At 53.3% G+C, this 26,047-nt stretch overlaps 8 protein-coding genes across 8 annotated transcripts; 6 read left to right on the top strand and 2 right to left on the bottom strand.

Annotated features, from left to right (window-relative positions):
* Positions 1 to 925: 925 nt before the first annotated feature.
* Positions 926 to 3,386, top strand: A1O5_00680 (glycogen [starch] synthase; the record flags this gene model as incomplete). The annotated part of the gene is made up of 7 exons (XM_007741299.1): positions 926 to 1,004; positions 1,054 to 1,151; positions 1,198 to 1,473; positions 1,524 to 2,588; positions 2,641 to 2,709; positions 2,808 to 3,232; positions 3,284 to 3,386. 7 exons carry the CDS (start codon positions 926 to 928, stop codon positions 3,384 to 3,386), a joined length of 2,115 nt encoding a protein of 704 aa, XP_007739489.1.
* Positions 3,387 to 4,385: 999 nt separating this feature from the next.
* Positions 4,386 to 6,769, bottom strand: A1O5_00679 (uncharacterized protein; the record flags this gene model as incomplete). Its single annotated transcript, XM_007741298.1, has 7 exons — positions 4,386 to 4,893; positions 4,964 to 5,442; positions 5,490 to 5,544; positions 5,593 to 5,695; positions 5,746 to 6,124; positions 6,266 to 6,553; positions 6,608 to 6,769. 7 exons carry the CDS (start codon positions 6,767 to 6,769, stop codon positions 4,386 to 4,388), a joined length of 1,974 nt encoding a protein of 657 aa, XP_007739488.1.
* Positions 6,770 to 7,478: 709 nt separating this feature from the next.
* A1O5_00678 (uncharacterized protein) lies at positions 7,479 to 9,584 on the top strand (the record flags this gene model as incomplete). Its single annotated transcript, XM_007741297.1, has 1 exon — positions 7,479 to 9,584. The coding sequence occupies one exon, from the start codon at positions 7,479 to 7,481 to the stop codon at positions 9,582 to 9,584; it is 2,106 nt and encodes a 701-aa protein (XP_007739487.1).
* A 3,001-nt stretch (positions 9,585 to 12,585) lies between these two features.
* Positions 12,586 to 13,677, top strand: A1O5_00677 (uncharacterized protein; the record flags this gene model as incomplete). The annotated part of the gene is made up of 4 exons (XM_007741296.1): positions 12,586 to 12,851; positions 12,902 to 13,140; positions 13,197 to 13,390; positions 13,441 to 13,677. 4 exons carry the CDS (start codon positions 12,586 to 12,588, stop codon positions 13,675 to 13,677), a joined length of 936 nt encoding a protein of 311 aa, XP_007739486.1.
* A 521-nt stretch (positions 13,678 to 14,198) lies between these two features.
* A1O5_00676 (uncharacterized protein) lies at positions 14,199 to 16,454 on the top strand (the record flags this gene model as incomplete). Its single annotated transcript, XM_007741295.1, has 1 exon — positions 14,199 to 16,454. One exon carries the CDS (start codon positions 14,199 to 14,201, stop codon positions 16,452 to 16,454), a length of 2,256 nt encoding a protein of 751 aa, XP_007739485.1.
* Positions 16,455 to 16,460: 6 nt separating this feature from the next.
* Positions 16,461 to 17,304, bottom strand: A1O5_00675 (uncharacterized protein; the record flags this gene model as incomplete). The annotated part of the gene is made up of 2 exons (XM_007741294.1): positions 16,461 to 16,895; positions 16,942 to 17,304. 2 exons carry the CDS (start codon positions 17,302 to 17,304, stop codon positions 16,461 to 16,463), a joined length of 798 nt encoding a protein of 265 aa, XP_007739484.1.
* Positions 17,305 to 17,630: 326 nt separating this feature from the next.
* On the top strand, positions 17,631 to 19,339 carry A1O5_00674 (tubulin alpha chain; the record flags this gene model as incomplete). The annotated part of the gene is made up of 7 exons (XM_007741293.1): positions 17,631 to 17,655; positions 17,755 to 17,795; positions 17,846 to 17,872; positions 17,928 to 18,003; positions 18,057 to 18,587; positions 18,638 to 19,061; positions 19,111 to 19,339. The coding sequence occupies 7 exons, from the start codon at positions 17,631 to 17,633 to the stop codon at positions 19,337 to 19,339; spliced, it is 1,353 nt and encodes a 450-aa protein (XP_007739483.1).
* A 714-nt stretch (positions 19,340 to 20,053) lies between these two features.
* Positions 20,054 to 24,453, top strand: A1O5_00673 (uncharacterized protein; the record flags this gene model as incomplete). Its single annotated transcript, XM_007741292.1, has 4 exons — positions 20,054 to 20,084; positions 20,147 to 20,298; positions 20,347 to 20,470; positions 20,519 to 24,453. 4 exons carry the CDS (start codon positions 20,054 to 20,056, stop codon positions 24,451 to 24,453), a joined length of 4,242 nt encoding a protein of 1,413 aa, XP_007739482.1.
* Between the last annotated feature and the right edge of the window lie 1,594 nt (positions 24,454 to 26,047).

The following is a 26,047-nucleotide window of genomic DNA, read 5'->3' as shown; positions in this document are numbered from 1 at the left end:
TCAGCATGGCAACAGGGCAAGCAGGGTTCTTTCACCCATTTGTCACGGTGCATTGGGAAAGGAGGGAAAGAATGGGCGAGGGAGAATGCGGGGCGGAAGCTCCCTGCAGAAGTTTGGGGGAGCAACCTCCCTCAATCAGAGGCTGCAGAGTGTGTTGGTGGGTGCAGTGGGTGCACATTAGGTGCCCACAGGGGGAGAGCCAAGGCAGCTTGCCGCTTAAGAATGAGCCGCCTAGGCCTAAACCGGGAGGCCGTAACCTAAAGTGACGTGCAAGGCGTCATTGTGCATTCGCAGGTGCAAGTGCCCTCTCTCACTGTGCCAGAGCAGAGCACAGAGCTTCACCCGCCGCCCAAAAAATGACAGTCGTATGATTTGCTTTAATGCCGTCATTTGCCTACGATTATGCCATCTTTTGAAGTGACTATCGCGCATTCTTCTGATCAAACCCTTTTGGCTGTCCTCACATTGACTTTGGGTCCTTGCTGTCACCTCTATTAGAGTTCGCAGAAAGCTCTGCTGCCAGATTTCAGTTCAATAAATTCACCTTTTACTCCCTTGTCTCGCAGTGGAGCTTCCCTCCCTCACCACGCTCGGGCATCCACCCCAGAGATCGCTTGTTGTGGTGCCATCGCCCCCCCAGCCTGCCTCAATTTCTTTCAACAGTTGCCCTCGTAACACATTCACGGATTTGCCATCTTTTGCATCTTCTTGCCAGACGGGATTTGTTGTGTTGAGCTTGCCATTACAGCTCTGCGACCTCTCGCCTTTAATTTTCGACCTCACATCACTCCGTCGTTGAGCTGTGAATCCTACCTGCAAGCTTCCGCTCGCTGTGGGGTAAGCTTTCGTCTGCAGGTCTCGCCCAATTGACAGACGCCGCGTACCTTGCTCTGCACACGAAGCACACGAGATCAGACCCGGCAAAATGAACGGTGAAACAGAGAAGAAGAGAGATATAAAGAACCACCTGCTTTTTGAAGTTGCAACGGAGGTTGCTAATCGAGGTACCCAATATCCCGTCGTATATCCGTAGCATGTGCTAATTCGGACCAGTGGGTGGCATCTACTCAGTGCTCAAGTCCAAAGCTCCTGTGACAACGGCAGAATATGGAGAGAGATATACGCTCATTGGCCCTCTGAACAAGAACTCGGTACGTGGGATGAACCTGTCCTGAAAGCGTTGACTGACACTCGCAGGCCGCAGTCGAAGTTGAAACTCTTGATCCCCCGCCGGGCCCTCTTCGAGAAACCATTTCATCCATGCAAGAACGTGGCATTGAGCTTATGTACGGTCGGTGGCTGATCGAGGGCGCACCAAGGGTGCTCCTTATCAATACTGGAACTGGTTACCGATGGCTGGATGAATGGAAGGGCGACCTATGGGCTGCAGCTGGCATCCCTTCCCCGGCGGGGGATCACGAAACGAACGAAGCCATCGTGTTTGGATATCTGGTCGCATGGTTCCTGGGCGAAGTAAGTGTTTAAGATGATGATCAACCACTATCGGTGCTGACGGGTTCTAGTTTATCGCTCGCGAGACCGATCGCGCAGTCATCGCCCACTTCCACGAATGGCTCTCTGGAGTGGCTCTCCCATTGACCAAGAAGCGCCAGATGGACTTGACCACCATCTTCACAACACACGCAACCCTCCTTGGTCGGTACCTCTGCGCTGGCTCTGTCGACTTTTACAATAATCTGCAATATTTCGATGTGGATGCAGAGGCAGGAAAACGTGGGATTTACCACCGCTATTGCATCGAACGAGCATCCGCTCACTCCGCCGATGTCTTCACAACCGTTTCCCACATCACCGCCTTCGAAAGCGAGCACCTGCTGAAGCGGAAACCTGACGGGGTCCTTCCCAATGGCCTGAACGTCAAGAAGTTCTCCGCGGTACATGAATTCCAAAACCTTCATTCCGTACAGAAAGAAAAGATCCACGAATTCGTCCGGGGACACTTCTATGGTCGTTTGGACTTCGACCTGGACAACACGCTCTACTACTTTACTGCCGGCAGATATGAATACCGGAACAAAGGTGTGGATATGTTCATTGAGTCGTTGGCTAGATTGAATTTTCGCATGCAAAACTCGGGCAGCAAGATCACCATTGTCGCATTTTTGATCATGCCCGCACAAACGACATCTCTGTCGGTCGAGTCGCTCAAGGGTCAGGCTGTGACAAAGTCTCTGGCCGACACCGTTTCCAACATTCAGCATGGTATCGGTCGAAGGTTATTCGAAAGGGCTGTGCACTGGAAGGAAGGAGATCCTATGCCGGACGACAAGGAGCTCATCACTCCAGCCGATCGGGTCATGCTTAGACGGCGACTCTTTGCCATGAAACGTCACGGTCTTCCGCCCATTGTCACCCACAATATGGTCAATGATTCCGAGGATCCTGTCCTCAATCAATTGCGACGCGTTCAACTCTTCAACAACACCCACGACCGTGTCAAAGTCATCTTCCACCCCGAGTTCTTGAACTCGGCGAACCCAGTATTGTCTCTGGACTATGATGACTTTGTGCGAGGTACCCACCTTGGTGTCTTTGCTTCCTATTACGAGCCCTGGGGGTATACACCCGTATGTATGCCCTCACAATGCCCACACGTGGCTGACGCTAATTATTCCACAGGCTGAATGCACAGTCATGGGTGTGCCGTCCATCACCACTAACCTGTCCGGCTTCGGTTGTTATATGGAGGTGAGTGCCCAAGAAAACGAATCAGCAGCATTGCTGGAGTCAACCCCTCGAATATCTCTAATCCTTCCTCCAACGATGGCGGCTAACGTTCGCTCCAGGAGCTCATCGAGAACTCCTCTGACTACGGGATCTATATTGTGGACCGTCGAACAAAGGGTGTGGACGAGTCAGTCAACCAACTAACCGACTACATGTACGAATTCGCCAACAAATCCCGGAGGCAACGCATCAATCAACGAAATCGCACCGAGCGACTCAGCGATCTTCTAGACTGGAAGCGCATGGGCATGGAATATGTCAAGGCTCGGCAGCTTGCCTTGCGCCGCGCTTATCCTGCTTCCTTCACTGACGCGGATGAGTTCGACGATATCATTGGAGGTACCGAACAGAAGATCTCTAGACCGCTCTCAGTGCCCGGATCGCCCCGAGATCGAACCGGTATGATGACTCCGGGTGATTTTGCTTCATTACAAGAGGGCAAAGAGGGTCTAAGCACGGAGGATTACATTGCATGGAGGTTACCGTGAGTCGCGCTTTCTGCACGTCTTGCACATTAACTGACTTTGTGTCCTAGTGAGGAAGAGGAACCCGATGACTATCCGTTCCCGCTTCACCTGAAGAAGGGTTCAGGTCCGAACTCTCCGGCACCACTTGTCGGGCCCGTAAATGGTCAGTAACTGACCGATTTGAGGAAACGGCAGGTAGAAGACGGGGTTGGATACCCAGTCTGGTCGAGAATAGCGCGAGATCCCAGATCAAGCAGGAGAACGGGGCGTCAACTCTTGGCATAAGACCTGCGGTTTAGCGAAAACCGGCGGAAAGAAGACGTCGAAAATTTGAGACCAGAATCATTTGCATTATTGTGCGAAAGCATTCATGAGATTATCGGTCTAATGGGAGATGATCCTCTATTGCCATCATTTACGTTATTGCCTGCCTCTCTACAACTCTCATCCAAAACTGGGATACTCCATCTTCCTCATAGCAGCGAGTCAATCAATCAATCAATACGTCAATTCGTTTCCTCATAGCAGCGAGTCAGTCAATCGATCAACCCGTCCATCTATCCATCTATCCATCTATCTATCAATCAACCACATCAAATATCTTCCTCGGGCGAATAGTGCTCTAAAGTACTATTCCTTCTCCATCGCATCACATCTCGTCATCCCTAAATAGTGCTCCAAGTGCTATTTCTTCTCCCTCACATCTCATATCTTCATCCCTGAATAGTGCTCCAAGTACTATTTCTTCCTCATCGCATCACATCTCATCCGTCGAATAGTGCTCTGAAGTACTATTCCTTCTCCCTTACACCACATATCTTCGTCCCTCGAATAGTGCTCTAAAGTACTATTCCTTCTCCATCCATCCATCTATCAACCCATCACATCACATATCTTTCTCATTCGACTAGTGCTCTAAAGTACTATTCCTTCTCCTAACGAGGAGTATATTTTGCGATCCTCGAAACGCCCCGAGATACTTTCGAGATACGAAGTACCTCGATTCGCAAGCCACCAAAGTTTAATTCGGCAACCAGCGCTTAAGTGGCCTTCGTTTTCCAACTTTATACGCGTACCATACGCGTACCTAGGTAACATTCCTGGGCAATCTTTCTGGGCAGGGTTCCCGCCATTAATAACCCCTGCCTAGTGCCGTTTCGGGGTGGTCGATCAATTCCACCAACTCGGCAGGTTAGGGTCGCCCGCGACGAAGGAATCAGTATGGCTGAGCCTCCTTGGCTGGCCAAACGGATTCTCTAGGACTTCGATCGCGTTCTGCATAGCAGGAATGGCGGCGCTGCGAATTGTCGGCGTCATGACGCTAAATTCGCTACTGGATCCTTGGTACTGCTGCGCTCCTGGCGACCATCCGCGTCCGGATGCGGTGGACGAGGTAGTACTGGTATCGTCTGCCTGCGGATTCTCGAGTAGGTCATAGATTCCGCTCTTAGGACGACTGCTGGGTTCGGTACTGGCGAGTCGTTGGAGATCCTGGTGCAGCGGTCGAACGATCTGAAGCAAGGAATTTGCGACACGGTCCACCACGCTGCAGTTGGCGAGTATCTTGATACATTCCCGCGACTTTGCGAGGTAGCCCTGGACCTTGTCTCTCTGGTCGTACAGGAGTCGCTGGGCGGCCGCGAATAGCAGGACGCTACATGCGCTGAAGGCGTGGCCACTGCGCGGGATGGAAGTATCAGTGCTTTTGTTCCCGGAGATATATTCGGCCTTGTACTTTCACAACTTACATGCAAAGCCAACATTTGCGAAACTTGCGTTTGGTGTATCCAAGTATATCAAGGAGATCAACACACAGTTCGGCGGCCTCGACACATTCCCCCTGAATGCTCTCGCCTTGCCTGGGTGTTCCATCTAGAGTCCATCGTCTCTTCATTCGACAGTTGGCCATTTCAACCAACAGTCGCCTTTGGAGCATCATCTTTGCCCCAAGGAACGTGACGTGAACGAGAATAAGAGCACGTCGTTCCGGCTCCGAGTACCCGTTCACGTGGCCCGGGATAAGTGCATCCAGTCTCATCGAGTCTGGTAGTTGCGCTTGCCACTCACCTAATATCCTCGAATGCTTCTCCACAATGGCGAACACTACCGAACTTGACTTGTAGACGTCCAGTAGGATACCTGCCATCATGAGACCGACCGTGCATATCTCGGCCTGGATGCGGTTCTCGGTTGTCGGGTGAGGTTCGATGATCTCTTGTCTCGTAAACTGCACCTGCTTAGCCCGTGGATGTTCCTTCACCTCAAGTCACTCACCTCTGCTTCGTCGTTATTGAGATCAGGCTCATATCCGAGGCTTGAAGCTAGCCAGCTACGAAGATTAGTTCCGGCAACGCAAAAGTCACCAAAATCTACTCACCATTCCATAAAGACAAGCGACCGGTAGACTTTCCTGTATGCAATCCAGGGCAAGATATCTTGCTGTTGCAAACGCGCCCACCGAGCCAGTCTCAACCCTGAAGCTAGGACATGGTCAGCTGTCCAGATCTCGAAAATTCTGGCGATGACATACCAATCGATAGACGAGCACTCGCACGCTTTGTCATGGATGAGATAATACCGAGACACAGGATAACTCTCATGCCTCGCAGGAACTGTGACTCGATGCAGTCACTCATATAAATGGTCGCGGTATGGAATAAGGCTTCCATGGCCGCTCCGTCAAACTTATCACCATCATAATGGCTTCCAACCGCGGCTAGAGCGCAGAGTTCGCACAGAGTCGCGTTGTCGACAGCTTCGTGGGTCCGGTATACCCTATTCAAGATGTCGTCCATCTCCTGTTTCTCGTAGATATATAAGAGTGTATATGTGCAGTTAAAGTATGCTCTGATGCCATATAAGATCAAGTTTTCCGGCGGCAGGTCATTGACGGTGTAGACCCGTGCAGCCTGGTCATAGATTAGCTTGCAGGACACGGACAGCCTTACAACTCCAATGACAGGCATCGGCTCACGTCTAGCCCTCGTACAACAATGGGCAGCAACTACATTATCTTTCAGGCCGTTCAGCGCAGACAGATTTCTACTTACCTGAGTATTGAACTCGACATCTTTTTCCCGAGCCTGTGTCCATTCGGCCAACCCATCGCTGCCTGGAGATTGAGGTGGATTAGTCCTCATCCTTCTCAGCAACTCGTAAGCCTCCTCGTCCGAGCCGTGCGTCAAGGTGTTGATAGTGCTTTCAAACTTGCGGACCCTCTCCTGTAAAGCATCCGTCTCGTTCGCCCTCAGTTTGCCTCTCCGGCGGTCGACGTCGGAGTAGACGCACAGGGTTCCTCGCCCTACACAGGCGGAACAAGTGGGATGGGCGTTATCACACTAAAAGGGTTCAAAGTCATCTCTTTGCCTAATGTGGACGGGTCTCGGACCAACCTTTGACCGCTTGGCACGACAGGGTTGGCAAGCCTGTGTAACATATTTCCTAGCCTCGGGCGACGTGGTCTCCCCTGAACTGGAAGGCTGAGCGACTGAGGGCTGCGACGAGGTCGATGCTTCGGAGACATTGGACGGGGACAGACCGGTCCTCTGTGACATGGTGGGCTAAATGGACGTATATCAAAGGTTCCTGGGACGATGCAGAGCAGGGGTGTTTGGTGATGGCTGGGACAGAAGAGCTGAACGCGGACCTGAATTGACAGGACAGGGGACTGTTTCGCCTCGCCTCTCGAGGAATTGGAATTACGAGAGGCCAGTCACAGAAGGGTCAAGGTGTGGCCTGTACCCATTCTGCAGGAGATGCAGTCCATCCCTGTCTGCTCCAGGTCCACTGGCCAAAGCGTCCCGAGGGAGGGACGTTCCAGCCTGGAGAGAGAGTAAAGTTCGGATTCGCCTGGCCGTTCAGCTGGAATGGGCTGGCAGATAGTGTAGGGTCGCCAGGGTGGATAGTACGGACAGAACGGAGTAACAAGTCTGTGTGGTGTCACCGTGCACCGTGGCGGGGTCGTATTCTTTTTGGGGAGCGGGGATGGCCGCCTGGGTGCCGCCAAGGTGCCGCCCAAAATGGTCGCTTAGAATCTGTACTGGTAGGAAAACCTATGCTTGCCCTATGCCCAATGGCGCCCGCAGCCTACTAGCCTGGTCACTAGACCCCTCTAGGCGGAATCTAATACGGGCCACTAAGTACTGGGTAGGCTACTCCCCCCCCAAAACGGCAGTGGGCGAGGCTACTAACTCAATTTTTTCCGCTGAAATTTCTCTCCAAATTCCATCCTCACCGCACCCGCGCACCCAGACGGCGGACACAATGGGTGTAGGACGCCGTATGAAGAAGCAAGGTCCCCCAGCGACTCTCGAGGAACTGGGGATCAGTTTGAAGCGCAAGTCAACCACCCAAGAGCCCGACAAACCCTCCCGAAAACGAAGGAAGTCGGACGAGAAACCGCCCGTGTCTGTGAATGCCTCAAAGAAACTCGTCAACCTCGACCGGGCCTTTCGGAATGACACTGTTACGGCGCCGGCTAAGACAAATGCGAAGAGGAAAGCCAAATTTGTCAACAACGATGCACAAATAACCGTCCCTCCTTCCATACCTGCTGCTTCCGAGGGGGTGGATGGGGACGAGGAGGACGCAGGCGAAGAGAGCGATCTCAATGCTACCGAAGTTGCACTGAATACTGTCTCTTCATCTGGCCTGGAGGACGAAGGCGAAGACGAGGATGACGAACTGGTGCAGGCAGACCTCGATGGTGAAATTTCTGACGACTCCGTCTTCGACTCGGACCAAGAAGAACGACCGCGCCGCATGTTTTCCGACGACGAGGGCGAATCTGACGCCGAAGCAAAACTCACTGCTGCTAACATCGAAGGCCTTTCGCGAAAACTTGACCAAAAACAGGCAAAAGAGGACGCAGAAGCGCAGCAAGAGTTGGAAGACGCAGCGCTACAGACAAATATTGCCAAAGACGACGGTGTGCTGGATTCGGTGACCTCGCAGGGCCTTGCTCCCGATCTATCCATCATTCGCACGAGAATGACTGAGACCATCCGTATCTTGGGCAATTTCTCACAGCTGGCCGACAAAGCCAAATCGCGAACTGACTACACCGAGCAGCTGCTCTCCGACATCTGCGTATACTATGGCTATACCCGATTTCTAGCCGAAAAGCTGTTCGCGCTCTTTACCCCGGCCGAAGCATTTGCCTTCTTTGAAGCCAACGAAACACCTCGGCCGGTCGTCCTCCGCACAAATACCCTGCGCACAAATCGGCGTACGCTTGCCCAAGCATTGATCAATCGAGGAGTTGTCTTGGAGCCGGTCGGGAAATGGTCCAAAGTCGGTCTTCAGGTTTTCGAGGCACCTGTACCGCTAGGTGCAACGCCCGAGTATCTCGCCGGGCATTATATCCTTCAAGCCGCTTCGTCATTCCTCCCAGTGATGGCCCTTGCCCCTCAACCCAATGAGCGCATTCTAGACATGGCTGCTGCTCCAGGCGGAAAGACCACCTATATTTCGGCTTTGATGCGGAATACCGGCGTGGTGTTTGCCAACGACGCCAACCGCCAGCGAGCCAAAGGTCTTATCGGTAACATCCACCGACTTGGATGCAAAAACACCATTGTCTGTAATTATGATGCACAAAAAGCTTTTCCCAAAGTCCTCGGCGGTTTCGATCGTGTTCTACTAGATGCACCCTGCTCAGGTACGGGTGTCATCGGCAAAGATCCCAGTGTGAAGACGTCCAAAAACGAACGTGATTTCCTGGCTCTGCCACACTTGCAGAAACAACTTCTCCTGGCAGCCATTGACTCGACAGACCACAACAGCAAAACGGGTGGCTATATTGTCTATTCCACCTGCTCAGTCACCGTTGAAGAGAATGAGGGTGTGGTCCAATACATCTTGAGGAAACGACCGAATGTCAAAATCGTCGATACGGGACTGGGCAATTTTGGATCCGAAGGGTTCACGAAATACATGAACAAGAAGTTCGACGACAGGATGAAATTGACGAGACGGTACTTCCCTCATCGAGAGAATGTGGACGGGTTCTTTGTGTGCAAGTTGAAGAAAACGGGGCCTACGCCGAAGAACGTGGGCAAGATGAACGGAGTTGACGAATCAGAGTCGGCCACAATCGTCAACGGAGATGGAAAACCAACTGCCAATGGTGTTGGGGGTGAGGAGCTGGCGGTCGTTGCGCATGATGATTTCGGCGGGTTCAATGACGAGGAAGACAAGGAACTCATTGAGCGGGCAGAGAAGAAATGGCTGAAAGCCAGAGGGCTGGACCCGAGAGTTGCGGATCGCGAAAAGCAGGGACAGAGCAAGGAGAAGCAGCAAAGGAAAGTTGGCGTCGAGGTCAAGCAGAAGGGCAGGAAGGCAAAGGAGAAGGTGAAGGCGAAGAAATGAGGCATTTCACCTCAAGGGCATCTATTTCTAGGAGAAACCTCGAGGAATACAAGTCCTTGGATCTGCCAGGCCTAGTCCTATTATCAGTCGCTTGTGCCTCCTGAGACGCCATTCAAAAGGTGCCCATGCCAGATGGACTCCGATAGAAAAATTTTGTCTCACAAGGGGCGCTGGCAACGCTATATTAAGTGTTCCAAAAGAGAGCCTCGCAGCCAGCAGTTTATTTCTCTCTATCAACTCGGTTCACTAGAATCAGATAGTCCACTGTTAGCATGAAGTCCTCGTAGGTATTTTGAGTCTTGGGAGGGAAAGACCCCCAAAGTAAAAGTGTTGGAAATATAGCAGCGCGACCTCCATTTTCACCGACCCTCCATTCCGCTGAGGTTAAGAAAGACGGTAACCGTTGGAACGGCCAAAAAAAAAGGGGCAGGAATGAACTACTTACTCGTCGTCAACTTCCAAATCACGCCGCCCGCTATTGCCGTCGCCGCCACGATCACGAACAGGACGGTGCACGCCATACGCAGGAGACGTCTGTGGCGGAAGACCAAGATACGCCAGGACTTCAGAGGAGATTGGTCATGCCATTCGACATAGGGGCCGTGTTGGTAGGGATGACATAGTTCCTGGCTTGGCTGGGCCGGGTCTACAGTACCGGATTCGAGTTTCGGGGGTGTTGGGAATGAAGAAGGGCTATCGCACGGACTTGATAGGTTTGCTGTGAAAGAAGATGTCTGGACTGGTTTGGAGAGAGTTTGAGGCTCTCGATGGAAATCGCGGAGCCGGCTCTGGTCGATCGCGCGTTCAAAGCTGTCCATTGCCCTGACTCTGTCTGGTGAAGGGCCGGAACATGTTTCCATGCTCAACGTGGAGGACTGGGGGCCTGGGCGATTTTTGCCTCGGGGTGAGAGGCGCATGAGGGGCAGATGGAGAATGGTGCAGGAGTCGTAGGGGTCTTTCGTGTCCGCAAATGCTAGCAGAGGTAATGAGCAGCGGATTCGCCTGGGTAGTAGCTCCATGTTGCAAGGCGAGCCTTGCCACTCCCTTCCTCCCAGTGGAATCAAGGAGGTCCGCAAATGTTCCGGACATGACGCAAAGACATCGTCTGAGAACCTATCAGCTCGGGCGCAGTCGCCGGGCGTTAGCAGACGGTAGACACAAGGTGGCGGAATTGCGAGTGGTGAGAGGAGAATCGTCGGACGAAGATTTGGTAGGGAGGTTTTCGGTCGAGGCGGCCGCAGAGGAGGTGTGCATGGCGGCAGAGTTTGAGGCGAAATTACGTCGAAGCAGTTGAGCGATGACGGCGGAGACCGTTTTGGCGTACTCGGGCACCTAGGACTGGAAGCCGGCTTGGAAGGAGACTGTGTAGGTGCTGTGGACGCTGTTATTGACAAGGCTCTCGGCGACATTCTGGCAAGACACAAGTGGCGGCCGATTGGTATCTGTTCGAACGCGGTGCATAACTGGGCTCTTCCTGCTGATTAGAAGCATTGTGAAGAAAGGAAGTCTGCGTAGTTACAAAAGGGATAGGTGGACGAGATTTGCACTCCATCTTGGTAGAATGGATGGGCACCACAGAACAACAGCAAGCGAATAATGTGCAACGAGTCCGCGGACGAAAGACGAGACAGCCAGACAACCGAGAGCAATCGGTTGGTAACACGGCATCGAACCTTTGCTGCCTTCAGATTGGTGCCACGAAGTCAAGGGCTGGTAGCATGGCCGGTGTCGATCTCGACTGGCAGTTAGCGGGTCGAAGAACGGTGTTGCAGAAGTTGTGGAAGGGCTTCTTTTCGTCCTCGCCGTTTGCTCAACGGGCGCGTTTCAGTGTGTCTTGGTTTCGCAGCTGTGATCTCGGTCTGGGTGGTTGCAGAGTAGCGATGACTGTCCTGCAATGCACGGTATGACCCCGGCAATTGAGGAGGGACACATAATTTATTTTTCCTTGCAGCAGATGTCACCAGCTAGGAGAGGACAGCCTTGTGGAAGCTGACATCCTGCTCGTGTGGTCAGAAGCTTGCACCCCGTTGTATGAGCCGACTTTCCCAATCCAGTCTCTGATTTAAAGATGCGCCACGAACGGGGGAGGTGTGTGCCGACTTCCATATCCTGCCACTCCGCATAAAGATGAACAACAGGAAACGAGGCAAGGGGATGTGGTCATGGAGGTGGATATGAGATAACTCGGCACTCCAGATTTGAAAGGCCAACCTGCTGGGGAGAAGATGGTCAGCCCACACACACGATCAGGTCAGCCAGCGGATGGTTCCGTCCTGTTTAATAATGAGTTTTGACAGACGGTCGGGAGTGTCAGAAGAGCGAACTTGATCGTCACGCCACAGAAAGAGCATAATCATGAGCGAGTTTGCAGGCCGAAGATATTAAATCGAGGTGGATGATAGAAAAAGAAGCGAGTGCGCGTCCCGAAGCTGGAGCCGATGGGAGGTGAATAGACGACCTCTAACCTGGAGCCGTAGCTTGCATCCGAGTTCCAAGCGGCGTTACTGCGCTAGCTGGCTTGGGCAAGGCCAATGCTGTTAGCTCGGGCAGCCTAGCCCGCCTCGGGCTAGTGAGGCTTAGGGAGGCGAGCATTAAGGGCAAGGGCCCTGAGTATGGCAACAGGCGGCACGGGATCCGATGCAGGGAGTGTTCGGGGCGGGGTATTGTGGGATGCTGTGGGTTGAAACTTCGTACAATGAGGTTCGTATGATCTGTGGCCGTGGCCTCCAATGACGGCTGCGCTGACCAGTTTCGCAGGGCCGTGATCTCCACGTTCTGATGCCCATGATACCTCTCCACGAAACACTTCATGGCAATCGCCAATCCTATTTGAAGCGCGGAGATCCTCCCTCCTGCGTCGAAGGTTGGTTCTCGTCTTCCATTCTCTTCTCAATCTCACATCCAGCTCTCTCCATTAGCTTGACGCATTGCCTTCGCTGCCGTCGAACTCTGTCACAAACTCTGCTCCCCACCTCAGCTCAATCCTCAATTCCTGCCCAAGATGAACGGTGACAGCAAAACCGGCGCGTCGCGCTTTGACCCCAACTTCACACAGAATGTCATCAATGCCATGGGCCCCAAGACCTCCCCTCGCATGCGGGAAATCATGACCAGCTTGACCAGACATCTCCACGACTTTGCTCGAGAGGTTGAATTGACAGTGGACGAGTGGGCCGAGGGTGTCCAATTGATCAATTGGGCGGGCCAAATGAGCAACGACAGAAGAAATGAAGGTCAACTGGTGTGCGATGTGGTCGGCTTGGAGACGTAGGCCACCCTCTACATTGTCTCCGCAAAGACCATGCTGACTGCGGCAGACTCGTGGATGAAATCACATACAAGAAAGCTGCCGAAGCTGCCGACCTGGCTACTCAGAGCGCCATTCTCGGACCCTTCTTCCAGACCGACCACACAATTCGAAAGAAGGGCGAGAGTATCTCCACCAATACTCCAGAGGATGCCGAAGTTGTATACCTGTATGGCCGGGTGGTGGATGCGACCACCAAGAAACCGTTGGCCAATGCTTCAGTTGATGTTTGGGAGGCGTCCACAAATGGTCGGCTTTGTCAATATTAGGTGGTCCGGAAGAGAGAGCTGACAGAGACCTGGCAGGATTGTACGAGCAGCAGGACGAGAATCAACCCAAGTCGAACCTTTGCGGTAAGTTCTACACGGACGAAAACGGAGAGTACGGTTTCTACTGCCTGAGGCCGACCCCGTACCCGATTCCATACGACGGGCCAGCCGGCAAACTGCTGCAACTGCTCGACAGACATCCGTACCGACCAGCACACATCCACTTCATTGTGAGTATTTATCCTGTGTTTCCAACGACTACCAGTTGACGTACGTGCAGGTATTGGCCGAGGGCTACAAGCCCATCACGACCCAAATATTTGACAAGGACAGCAAGTATCTTGATGATGATTCCGTCTTTGCTGTCAAGGATTCTCTAATCGTCGAATTCGTGGCCCGGCAAGGCGACGAGAAGGCCAAGAAGGAACTGAAATATGACATTTTGATGGCGCCATTGAGCTCCAAAGGAGAATCTGGTGAAGCGCTGGTGACCGAGGGCATGGGCCGCGGCTTTTGAAGATGGCGACGGGGCTGACCATGTTGGTTTATGATGAGCAATTCTTGTATAAATGAAGACTTTCAGTCCCAATTCAAAATGCATCTACCTACATACAGCTAACCCCCCTGCTGGCCCCTGCCACTGGGGTGTCCGGAAACTGTCCGCTTTACTTTTACGCCTCACGCGATTGGGCCTTCCCCGCGAACCTTGACTCAGGCGACTGTCCAGACTCCATCCTCGGCGAAAGGCAGGTTGCCTCGCTAGCCAAAAAATCTGGGCAGTGAGGGGCGCCGCACTAGCCCACCAGCCCGAATTTAGGGGGCGAGGTCGCGCCGCCCTTCCCCCACAACTTTTCTCACGTCCGCTTCCGACGCTTCCCAGCTGATCACCAAAACTTCGATTTCCCAAACTCCACGAGGTGCTGCATCCGATTTCTCTCGCCCATCTGTACCCATCACACATCCGGAAAGCGACCCCTGAGTCATCGAACGCGACGACGCAAGGCTACAAGGCTGACTGTCTGGCCCTCTGAGCATGTCATGCCTCGTCCACGCGTGAAGGATGAAGACCGAAAACGAGTGGCGCGGGCCTGTGACACCTGCAAGCGGCGCAAGGAGAAGTGCGACGGCAATAGACCCTGTTTGCTCTGCAAGCGGCGTTGCCGCGAGGATGAATGCATCTTTACAGAGGCCTACTCCAAGCGAGGTTCACAGCGCCAGAGCAGCACTGCGTCGTCCCATCCCATTACCCTCAAGGATGCTCTGAACGAGTCCAACGATGCCGAGATCGCCATCGAATCGCTACTGACACTGTCCGGTTCGAGAAGCGCTCCAAAATCTCCCCAGTACGATAAAGACCAGGACGCACTCGTGTCGAGAGCGCCGGTGCCGAAGCTGGCCAGACTGCTCCGCGATGGTCGCGGCAAGTTCATCTTTGTAGGCGATTCGAGCAACCTGGCATTTGTCCAGAATATCCGGCGCTTGGTCAAAGCAGAGATCGGGGAGTGTCAATTGACCTCGGATCCTCTTCGACATGCCATGTGCGAAGTCATTCCGCCGCCCAAGGCGCCGACGCCTGCACAATCGCAACATCCTAAGCCCACCTTGGCCGAGGCTCAGGATCTGATCAAGCATTATCTACTGGCGTCGAGTGGCGTAATTGACCTGTTTGACCCTGACGATATCACCCAGCATCTGTGCGCATGGACGCACGATCCCGCCGCCGAAACGGATTTCAACAGTTCCATCTATTATCTAGTCATGGCCATCGGGGCATTGACTCGCAGCGCATCCGACCTGGATCAGGCAGAGTTCTATTTCTCGCGCGGTCGAGAGATTGGGGTCTCGAGTTTCTTGGAAGATCCCAGCGTCTTGACCATCCAGGCCTATGCCCTGATCACCTTCTACATGTTGTCTGCCGTGAGAAGAAATGGCGCCTTCATGTTGCTCGGCATTGCGGTTCGAGCCGCATACGCTCTAGGGTTGCACCGAAGTGATATATCAAACTTGTTCGAGCCGAGAGAAAGGCTTGCGCGGGAGCGAGTGTGGAAGAGTTTGCGTGTCCTTGATCTCTATATGAGCGGCTCTCTGGGCCGACCGCCTGCAACGTCGGAAGTAGATGGTGGGAGTGTGTCTTGGAACCGATCGACGAGAGACTATGAAGATATCCAGATGAATGGACGCAACACCTCGGCGACCCTAAGGATATGTTTCATCTTCGAGCGGATATTGAACGAGGTTTATTGTCGTCGAGAAGTCTCTGTTCAGCTCGTGGAAAGCATCAGTCGACAATATCGAGACTGGACTATGCAGCTGCCGGCAGGCCTGCAAGCTGACAGTTTGGACCAGAAAGGCGGCTCCACTGCTCCGACCTTGAGACAGACAATTGGAATCGCTCACTTGAAGGGAGCTTATTATTGGTCGATTATTCTTTTGACCAGGCCATTTCTGATCTTCAAGGTGTCCTCAAAGATAAAAGGCCGCCCAGAGGACGAGGACAGCGCAGGAAACTCGGTCACAATGACTCTGAGTGAGGCATGTATTGACGCTGCACTGAGAAGCATCGAAATTGCGACGGATATTGTTCATACTCCGGGAGTACCTAAGCGATTGTTCATGATCACCAACAGCACATTCATATCGGCCATGGTGATCGGATTTGCCATTTTTGGTGACTTTGACAAGTCGTTTCCGTTGCTCAGCAGCATTGCCCAAGCCGAAGCTATCTTAACAATTATGGCAAAGGATGACATGTCGGCGCGTCGACACTATGAGATAACCAGCTATCTGCGCCTTGCCGCAATCGAGCATATCCGAAGGCGGGACCAGATGCAAATGCAGAAGCGAAGGCAGGACATCCACAACATTTTTGGTGACCCAATCAACAAGACAAACGGTGCCGGCTCGAGCAAAGCGACTACCGGCAATCACACCCCCAGTCAGGTTTCGGTCTCAGAAGCTGCTCAAAACAACGATAACGCGGTTCCTCTGTTTGATGCCCCGGAAGAGTCCGGTGATTCCGCGCCACCTTGGCAGCTGCGATTTGACATGCCGACTGAGAGCCGCGGCCCTGTATTGACCACCTCTGGCGTTTTGGCGTGCAATGGCGAGGATTCTGTTGATCCTATCCCACCTTTGCCGCGCACCGATTTCGGGCAGATACCAGAGGCAGATTACCTCTCACCGGAGGGTTCCGGCATACCGAGTCTCCCTTCGTACACTGAAGAATTTCCTCTCTTCTCGTTGATGACGGAGTTTGATCAACTGCAGGATCCTTTCTCGATGGTCAGGACATGAACAGCGTCAGTCAGACTTGTTGAGTTTCCCTTGACCCTGTTCGGCTACAGAGCTGGCTAAGAGCCTCGCAATCCAGGCGGAGAGAAACCACGCCCCCACCGCAACCACGAGGAGATATACCCCCGTTGAAGCGAGTGACTTGGGCAAGATGTTGAAAATATATGGGTCTAAAATCACGTCGACGGCCACCGGGGGCACCATCTCCATCAGAGTCTGGTTCAAGCTAAAATAGTCTGCCGCGGCGAACACCTGGAGTAAGAGGAAAGTTGACCCCGTGTTGGCGGTACCAACCTTGGGCTTCCGGAGAAGGAGCGCCTGACTATCGTCGGGACCGAGTTGTGCACGGCGCGCATCAGCGTATTCACTCAACGATTCCAGAAGGTCGGGAGTGGCAAAAGTATAATCCAGGGAGTGCGTGTAGAGCCAGAAGGATGTAGGTTGCTGGAAGAGTCAGCGGGGGTCATTGTGGCAGATAGGGATCGCCTACGGTTGCCAGCCAACATATGCGAAGCTCATATCGTCTTTCCGGGCAAAGGTCCTCGAGCAGGAACCAATTTTGGGTTCCCTTCGGAGAGTCTGGACGCGGGAAGCTTGCGTTGATGTGAGTTCTGACACTTGGGTATTGTTCAGATAGGCGTGTCAGAAACAGATTGTCGATACTTGCATCTTGGGGTAGATTTTTAGCCGGAGGAGCAAGGAAAATGATCTTCTCTACGTTGGCAAAGGCACAGTAAGGCCATAATAGCCACAAGACGAGGAGCTGATATGCCATTTGTGAGAGATGTGCAGGATGGTGTTGGTGCGTGGTGGAAGCACGTTTGATATTTGAGGAAGCTTCGGCCTCGGCCATCTGATTGGCTGCGACGCGAACCTGTGGAGTCGGGGGCTTGTGAGCATGTGATTGGATGAAGACAGCAGGGGACAGCAGGGGACAGGCGGTGAAAGAAAGAGAAGAAAGTAGTACTGGGTAGGAAACAGCGCGCTGTCAAGTTGTCAACAATCCACCAAAGCCACCCCACAATTACTACCGCTTGCCAACACTCCGTCTCCATCAACATTTGATTCTTCCTGCTCTTGCTCGCCGTTGCCGTCTGTAGCATCTCTCCATCTCTCCATCTCTCCATCTCACATCTTCTCCTTCATCTCCCCCTCGTGCCTTTCCTGAACCTCTTCATCATGAGAGAAGTCATCAGCTTGAATGGTACGTGAATGCCCCAAGCACGCGTTCCTGACCGACCTTCGAAGCCCCCCTGTCAAGAGAATTTGTGACAACACGCTGACCCTGCATCTGCACTCCTAGTTGGCCAGGCGGGCTGTCAAATTGCCAACTCGTGCTGGGAGGTAAACAATGATCATTATCTATGCCTTTGGACCAGCACTGATTCTTGCAGCTATATTGCCTGGAGCACGGAATCCAGGTGAGTGGTTCACCCTTTTCTTCGCTGGCTCCAACCACAAATTGACTTCAACCAGCCTGATGGATACCTCACCGAAGAACGCAAAGCCGCCGATCCCGACCAGGGCTTCAGCACCTTTTTCTCCGAGACGGGTACCGCATTGAATTTCATCCGTGGCCCTTCATCGCTGATTGTTTTGGTACAGGCAACGGCAAATATGTCCCCCGAACTATCTACTGCGATCTCGAGCCCAATGTCGTTGACGAGGTCCGGACCGGCACCTACCGCAGTCTTTTCCACCCCGAGCAGATGATCACTGGGAAAGAGGACGCTTCAAACAACTACGCTCGAGGGCACTACACCGTCGGCAAGGAGCTGATCGATCAAGTGCTCGACAAGGTCCGCCGTGTGGCTGATAACTGCAGTGGCCTTCAGGGCTTCCTTGTTTTCCATTCATTTGGTGGTGGTACTGGCTCCGGGTTCGGCGCCTTGCTGATGGAGCGTCTCTCCGTGGACTACGGCAAAAAGTGCAAACTGGAATTCTGCGTCTACCCGGCTCCCCAAGTCGCCACCTCCGTTGTTGAGCCATACAACTCGATCCTCACCACGCACACTACATTGGAGCATTCTGACTGCAGTTTCATGGTAGACAATGAAGCAATCTACGACATCTGCAGACGCAATCTAGGAATCGAGCGACCCAACTACGAAAACCTGAACAGACTCATCGCCCAAGGTGACCATCACTTCTCGCCGTTTGGCACGACCTAGCTGACCAAGAAACAGTCGTCTCCTCCATCACGGCTTCCCTCCGATTTGATGGGTCTTTGAACGTCGATCTCGCCGAGTTCCAGACCAACCTTGTGCCGTACCCACGCATCCATTTCCCTCTTGTTGCCTACGCGCCCGTCGTCTCAGCAGCCAAAGCACAACATGAGGCTCACTCAGTTCAAGAAATCTCGATGTCGTGCTTCGAACCCAACAACCAGATGGTCAAGTGCGATCCTCGCAACGGCAAATACATGGCAACATGCCTGCTCTACCGCGGAGATGTGGTTCCCAACGACGTCCATCAGGCTGTCGCTACTCTGAAGACCAAGCGTACAATTCAGTTCGTGGACTGGTGCCCGACTGGCTTCAAGATTGGTATCTGCTACCAGCCTCCCCAGATGGTGCCCAATGGTGATCTTGCCAAGGTGAACCGCGCAGTGTAAGTCGCCTTGCAATGGACATTCTTCACTCCGCTGATCGAATTGTAGATGCATGCTCTCCAACACCACTGCCATTGCTGAGGCATGGTCTGCTCTGTCTCACAAGTTCGATTTGATGTACTCCAAGCGTGCATTTGTTCACTGGTACGTTGGTGAGGGGATGGAAGAAGGTGAATTTTCCGAGGCTCGTGAGGATCTGGCAGCATTGGAAAGAGACTACGAGGAAGTGGCCAGCGACTCCATCGAGGAGGGAGACGAGGCGGAGATTGAGCATTAGTTTACACACCCTCTAGTCTTTGCACTTCTCGCTGAACATGTTGAAGACTATTGCAAAGAGTGCAGGAGCATGGGATATTTCAGTCAATCCTGGGTGCCCGTCCACGAAGAGCTGGTAGTGACATTGTGTTGTTGAAGGTAGTCTCTGTGAGACAGAACCTGGCATAGGTTGCATTAGATGTGCATAATTGACGCAGGCCATTCATCACCAGCACCACCAGCACTACCAGTCACTTGCAGACAAACCATGATTCCTTGAAGATGATTCTGGGAGAGTGTTGATGCTTAATCTTCTTTACACTAGTGAGCCTAGGTATAAAGCCGGTCACTTTCTTGGAGCTCGGAGCGACACCAAGCCCCAACCCAAGCCCTGGAGCTCACTACTGGCGCCTCCAACTCTGGAGCTCCAGGCTTGGCAGCCGCATGCTCCCTGGGCTCCTCGTTCGTCATCGCAATCCACCCCATTTCTCATCTCTCTCCATTTCTCTCTCGCATCCGTCTCGCCGCCGTAAGACTTCCAGCCATTTCCTTAGAAGCCTTCGACAACATCCTTGTATTCCTGCCAAAGACAAGTTATCCTTTTCATCAAGCTCTGTCCAGAATCACCTGCGCGCCATCTCTGTTCCTACCTGAGCGTTACCTTCGCATCTCCATGCCGTCAATGCGCGACTTCTAGAAATATCCCGATCGCACAACAATCCTATCACACCCGGTCATGGCGGAGATGATTGGATCAGCAGCTTCAGGTTCGCCACTCCTGCTCAAGCGGGTGTTTGTCCAGCTAGGCCGCTGACACGCTCAATTCCAGGGCATCCGAATCTCAACTTAACGGCCGAAGAGAAGCGAGTCTACAGCCAACTCTTGAAAGAAGCCGACCCCGATGGGTTCGGAGCTGTCTCTGGAGATGTGGCCGTCAAATTCTTCGAGCGGACGAAGTTGGCACCGGATGTGCTAGGACAGGTCAGAGCGATTGAACACTTTCTGGGCGCTGCTGTTGACTTTTCACAGATCTGGCAGATTGCCGACACTGAAAATCGAGGTTTCCTCACGCCAGCAGGCTTCGGGGTGGTGCTGCGACTTATCGGCCATGCACAAACTGGTCGTTCACCTTCGGCCCATCTTGCAACTCAGAGTACGACCCGTTGAGACCATGTGAAGACCATTCAGCTAACAATCCCAGCCGCGCCTCTCCCTCGGTTTGACACTCCCCTATCCGAGCAACCGGCTCAACACCCTCACCCCCCTCAACCCTCACAGCCCATCGTTCAACAATCGACTGGACCTCCGGCCAGCCCTACTCCAGCAGCTCCTCCTCCGATCCGTGTGCCAGCCCTGACACCAGAAAAGGTCGCTGAATATTCGACCATGTTTGAGAAATCAGGCGCGGAAAATGGATTGCTCTCAGGTTTGCTGGCGAAACAAATATTCGAAAAAGCAAGGCTGCCCAACGAGGTGCTCGGACGGATATGGGGTCTTTCCGACACACAGGGTCGGGGCTCCTTGGATGTCACCGAATTCGTGATTGCCATGCATCTCCTGGCTTCCTACAGGTCGGGACAGATGCGTGGCGTTCCTAGCACACTTCCTCCAGGCCTATACGAGGCCGCAACCCGCCGACCTGCTGTCCGCGTAGGTAGTGGATCACGCCCAGGTTCAAGTGCCATCCCTGGAGTGCCCTACAGTGCCCGTCCACAAAGTCCCATCACCAGGCAGCCACAAGTAAGCACACCGCTCTCGTTGTCTGCGCAATCGACGGGAGAGCCGTGGGCTATAACCCCAGTCGACAAAGCTCGATTCGACGGTATTTTCGCAACTGTTGACCGTCAAGGAAGAGGCTTTATCACCGGAGAGCAAGCGGTCGAATTCTTCGGCAATGCTAGGCTACCAGAAGAGATCCTAGCTCAAATTTGGGATTTAGCAGACATCAACTCCGAAGGTCAATTGAACAGGGACGAGTTTGCGGTGGCCATGTACTTGATCCGACAACAACGGGGAACAAAAGATGGACGGGGAATTCTGCCTTCTACTCTTCCCCCTGCTCTTGTCCCTCCCAGCATGCGGAAGCTACAGATTCCTCCGCCTCAGCCAACAGCCCCGGCATTCGAAAATGCCGCTCCAACAAAGCCACGCTCTGCTGCCGACGACTTGTTCGGGCTCGATGCGTTCGGTCCTGCTCCAACAGTTCCTGCAGTCGCTCCTGTTCAAGCGCCCCAGTCTACGGGGGGCACTGATGCCGGGCCCTTTGCTAATCCTCCAGGTGTTTTGACACCGCAGATGACGGCGACAACCTTCAAACCATTTGTGCCGACCAGCTCTTTTGGCCAAAGTATCATCCCTCAATCGACTGGTTCGCCTGCGCCGCAACCGAAAGCGCAACCCGATGACCTTCTCGGGGATGCGGATCCAGAGATCAGTTCAAAACTTACAAACGAGACTAGCGAACTAGGCAATCTGTCCAATCAAGTCAGCAGCCTCTCAAGGCAAATGACGGAGCTCCAAACGGATAGAAAACAAACGGAGCATGAGCTGTCTAGCGCATCGGCTCAGAAAAAGGCCTTTGAAGGTCGACTAGCTCAGCTCAGATCTCTTTACGAAAAGGAGGTCCAGGAGGTGAAAGTGCTCAAAGAACAATTGACGACCTCCAAGAATGATACCAAGCGGCTGCAGCAAGAAATGGCCATGATTGACGGCACCCACCAAGATCTTGCAACCCAACACCAGCAACTTCGTGCAGCCCTGGAATCCGATCAACGTGAAAACGCCTCGCTAAAGGAACGCATACGGCAGTTGAACCAGGAGATTGATCAGCTCAAACCGCAGCTCGAGAAGTTCAAGTCCGATGCGAGACAACAGAAAGGTTTGGTGGCCATCAACAAGAAGCAGCTAGCTACTAACGAGGCCGAACGAGATAGAATAAAGGCCGAGATCGCTGCTGCTCAAAAGGAAGCCGAAGACGCTCAGCGAGAGGCTGAAGAATCGGCTCGGCAAGCGGAAGCGTCAAAAAGGGAGTTGGAAGAAACCCGAAATATCCCAATGCCAACAGTTAAAAGCCCTCCTGTTGCAAGCCCCGCGCCATCCACAAGCTCCAATCCGTTCTTCAGGCGCACGACAGACACCTCTTTTCCACCTGCGGTCGGCGGGGGTGAGCCAAAGGACAATCAGAGTGCTTTCGACAGCATATTCGGACCATCATTTGCTGCTGCTGCTGCTGCTGCTCCCGCTCCCGCAACCTCTTTCTCTGGTCAGCCGTCAACCCCAGCTGGGCAACAAAATCTTCCGCAGCTTGATTCCCCAGTTTCTTCATCTACGCCGAGGGATGCTGTTGAGCCTCCAGCTCCACCACAGTCCCGACAGATCAGTTCGGCAGCGCTTCCTTTCCGCAGACCACTTGAGAGAGAGGATTCCATCAGTTCTTCGATCAAGGTCGCCGCGCCAGCCAGCAGACTTAGCCCCGGTGAAACCCCTCAAGCATTAACTCCCGCATCCACCGCTAGCCCTGTCGAGCACAACGATTCCACTGAAGACATCTTCACAGCTGCAGCAGCTGATGAGGAACAGGAATCTATTCGGAGAACCCTGCCTCAGCCCTCCACTGGAGAAACAGCGGTCGAAGAAACCATCGGCAAACCTTCAAGGGACCAAGTGAAGGATATCCCTGGGGCGTTTCCAGGTTCACGGTCGGACACTCCGGGCGTCGACCCAACTATTATCGCCGCCGGAGCCGGCGCTGCAGCTCTGACCGCTGGCGTAGGCGTTGCCGCAGCCACAACAAATGGCGATAGACCGACCACTGCGCAACCGTCGGCGCCCTCCGAGGCTCCCAAGCAGAATTTTGATGCCTTCTTTGGAGGACCGGCACATCAACGCTCAGTTTCTCAGAAAGCTGCCGACTTTGACTCCGCTTTTGCCGAGATGGACAAACCGCAGGGCGGAAACGAAGAATTTCCCGCCATTCAGGAACTTGGCGGCGATGATGATGATGACAGCAGTGAATATAGCGAAGATGAGACACCCATGAAGTTCGACGACGACTTCAATACAAGGTCTCCACCGCGAGAGAGCCCAAATGAAGTTAGGACGGGCAAGCAACCCGAGGTCGTGCCTGAGCCGAACAGCACACTGTCACCCCGCCCTGCCATGGCCGGCGCATTATCTAATGCTAGCTCGCTGCCAGGGGTAGAATCTCAACAATCCCCTCCCACTTATGGTGATTCAGTACCCGAGGACAACCCGACACAGTTCCCTCGAGAGTACAAGGGTTTGCTACCATCGCGAGCAGACCCTACTTCACCGCCTCCAACAGCTGGAGGTTCTACTCATCCTGGGCCTCCGCCTGGTGACATTCCACCAGCATATGGTCCGGAAGCTCAGCCAAGGAGTCCCTCTGACGGTAAGGCCACAGCACCACCACCGACAGCAGGTGTGCCATTTGACTTTGACTTGGCATTTTCAGGGGTGGGGACTGCACCAGTGGAAGATGAAGATGACGACGATGACGACGAAGGTGGCGTCTTCAGTCCCCCCAAGAATGGTGCGCCGGAGTTCGATCCTACATTCGACTCGCCTCCACGGCCTGCGCGCCAACAATTCCCTTCCGGCCCAGTCACGAACGGGGGCCCAAAGGTCGGACAGGAAGATCTTTATTCCCCGGTGATAACATCGAGTGGTCCCCAGCAAGCGCAGCCGCCGACCTCTCCTGTCTCGCATGATTGGGACGCTCTCTTCGCGCCTTTGAACGCGAACGCGAATAACAACGCTTCATCACAACCGGCAGCTGATTTCCCGCAGAGTCAGACACAGACCGCTGAAGTTTCCACACCTTCTCCCCCACAAGGACAGTCGGGCGTTTCATCTCCCACGCCCGCAATCGTCGTGCCTGCACAGACATCCCCCTCGCCACGATCAAAAGCCGAACGACCTCAGCTTGGTCGAGCGCTGAGCACGGGTACGGAACACGACGACCCGATTTTGAAGAGACTGACCGCAATGGGGTGGTCACGGGAGGAAAGCCTCGCGGCATTGGAAAAGTTTGATTATAACATTGACAAGGTGAGTTTCGCCCATTTCGCCCTTGGTTGGCCAAGGACTTGCTTCGGGAAGTCTTCATATCCTTGACTTTGAAAGATCGTGGTGAACCCTGTACTAACCAGCCATGATATGCGCAAACGCAGGCTGCGGATTACCTAACCTTCAGCTCTTAAGTCACGAGCCAGGATCTACATGCCCCCCAAGACAAGACATGGAAGATGGATGGTCGAGATTTGGAGGGTAGAGAGTCAATCGCCCGTTTGCTCCTTGCTTCTCACTGCCTTCCTTTCAACACTGCCTTTGCTGCGTGCGACGGGGGCACCAACGAGGTGTAAGGAAAGGGTACGCATGAGAAGGGCAGACAGGTCGCTAGACTCCCTTGCTCTTGCTACTCTTGCTCCGAGCAGCGAATGAGTGAGTTTGATGTGCCCTTTGCCATTCGCGAGACCTGGGGGTGGGAAGAGAAACAACAAGAAGAAAACTGTACAGCCTCCACTCGACTACCTTCTACGGTCAAACCCCAACCCCGATCTATTTGGGGCCGATTCTTTCCTCTCTCTAATCTCCTCCTTTATTCTGTGCCCTTCCCTTTTTTTTTTTTGTTTTGCCAGAAGAAGAACTGAAGCGAAAAAGATTTCTTGCCTAATCAATCAATCAATCACCCCCGAGATATAGTTTGCTATCCAAGCGCGAGCGAGCGAGACAGAGAGAGACTGAGCGAGATGCGATTTGTATCAGATCAAATTGAACCAAAAACTAAAAGCCCTAGATTCCAATCCGACTTCTAATTGCGTTTTTTTGCTTTATTTCGTACGAGAATACCTCGCGGGGCCTTGCTTGGGGTCATAGCATGCATGGTCGTTCGTATGAGGCGAAGGATTCTCGCTTCGATCCTCCCGTGAGCCAGCGAGGCAGGTACGGAGTACATACCTGCGAATCCTTAATAATAGTTACAGGCGCTGAATAAGCCCTGACAACGCCACGGGTTGCGAGCTCTGTTAAAAGGCCGCGATGGTTCGGTCGTTGCTGCGCTGGATGCTTTGATCAGCCTTACCGCCTTTCGTGCTATGCTGCAAGATGGGTGGCGCAGAGGGGAAATACAAAGGAGAGCATTGTTTGTGGAAGAGCCTTGCCTCATGCCGAAACCAAGCCACGAGCCGTGGGCCATGCACCCTGCTTCGAAGATCGCCAGTTAGATTACCGTGTACGTTCACATATGTATCCGAAGGCAACCAGCTTGGGGACCAACTCTCACTTCTTTGCCTCCTCTCAGAAGGTCATGACGACGACTTGTATGGACGACACTCAAGTTTATTGATTACTCAACTTGTCGATCGAATCTTGCCCAGTCTTTTGCATTGTTTAATTTTCCCAAAAGGGGACACACCACTTGCCAAAATCTGTGGAAGTGCGGCAAAGGGACTGCAGAGAGACCGGAGATGGACGCTTCTCCCAATCTGAAGATTCTGCAGATATTTCGCACGAGATCTGGCAGGCATCAAACAGGCCGATGAAGCTCGGCAGCACGGCCAAGAACTGACTCGACTGTTTGCAAAAATCAGATCTTAACTCTGCAATTCGTGAACGGAGGTACCCTCCCACTCAACTTCTTGCCAATAAGGAGGCCGTTAAGCCCGCAGCTGACAAAGCCTGCAGTTCTCGATGATAGGAACCACTGAGC

Source organism: Cladophialophora psammophila (genome assembly GCF_000585535.1).
Source record: "Cladophialophora psammophila CBS 110553 chromosome Unknown aczJe-supercont1.1, whole genome shotgun sequence".
In the NCBI taxonomy this organism is placed as follows: domain Eukaryota; kingdom Fungi; phylum Ascomycota; class Eurotiomycetes; order Chaetothyriales; family Herpotrichiellaceae; genus Cladophialophora; species Cladophialophora psammophila.
The sequence above is the reverse complement of the archived record's forward strand: the minus strand, read 5'-3'. Positions and strand labels throughout refer to the sequence as shown.